Below are 822 nucleotides of genomic sequence, written 5' to 3' on the forward strand. Positions count from 1 at the left end.
GTCACGGACAGACAAGTATGTACGTGCAAGCCAGTAGTGACTGACGATGCCACACATCCAATTACCTGCTTTTCCCACAGTTCATACTCTACGCTGGCCCCATCCGATCGGACTGGCCGCTAGGGGAGATCAGAGGGGAAGTCTAAGCCATCCATACAGTCAAGTCATCCACCCGACCATACCTACAGTCAAGTCAAGTAAGCCGTACAGTCGGGGTAGATCTAAGATGGTCTGTGTCTGTGATGAGTGCTGTTAGCTCGGCAGGATCACTACTAGGTATCTCGCAGCTTGACTGGCTCGGCAGCTTCACCTTGGGTAGGCACATGTAGCTCGACGAGCTTGAAGTCTTTATGGAGCGGCTCGCTCGGCAAGTCTGATAAAACTCGCAGCCGCTAGCAGGACAGCAGCAGCAGCACTAGCACTAGCACCAGCACCAGCACCAGCACCACCAGCAGAACCACCAACACCAGCAGCAGTAGCAGCAAGGAACAGCACAGATCCACTTACCAACTCATCCACATCAAACCACGCACGCGTCTACAACGCACATCCTCACTCACTCACGCAGACGCATCCACACACACACGCCCATGCGCACACACATAGATCCACGCCAACATCACACACCTACCTGTATCCCTCCTATCCTATCTTTTCCTCTCCTTTTCCTCAGCCAAAATTCTCACCGCTACTCCCCTCTTCCACTCTTCGCCCCCCTCCCTCCTCCGTTCTCGTCCATCTATCCAACCATCCTCTTACGTGTTGTGTTCTCCCCATCCGTCACTCACTCAACTCACACTCGTGAAAAGAAAAGGGGGGCGG

The 822-nt window shown here is 53.9% G+C and overlaps 1 protein-coding gene across 1 annotated transcript; it reads right to left on the bottom strand.

The window, feature by feature from the left end:
* Positions 1-348: 348 nt before the first annotated feature.
* C8A04DRAFT_25799 (uncharacterized protein) lies at positions 349-592 on the bottom strand (the record flags this gene model as incomplete). Its single annotated transcript, XM_062779695.1, has 2 exons — positions 349-502; positions 561-592. The coding sequence occupies 2 exons, from the start codon at positions 590-592 to the stop codon at positions 349-351; spliced, it is 186 nt and encodes a 61-aa protein (XP_062639663.1).
* Positions 593-822: the final 230 nt, after the last annotated feature.

This window comes from Dichotomopilus funicola (assembly GCF_033296635.1).
Source record: "Dichotomopilus funicola strain CBS 141.50 unplaced genomic scaffold C8A04scaffold_9, whole genome shotgun sequence".
In the NCBI taxonomy this organism is placed as follows: Eukaryota; Fungi; Ascomycota; class Sordariomycetes; order Sordariales; family Chaetomiaceae; genus Dichotomopilus; species Dichotomopilus funicola.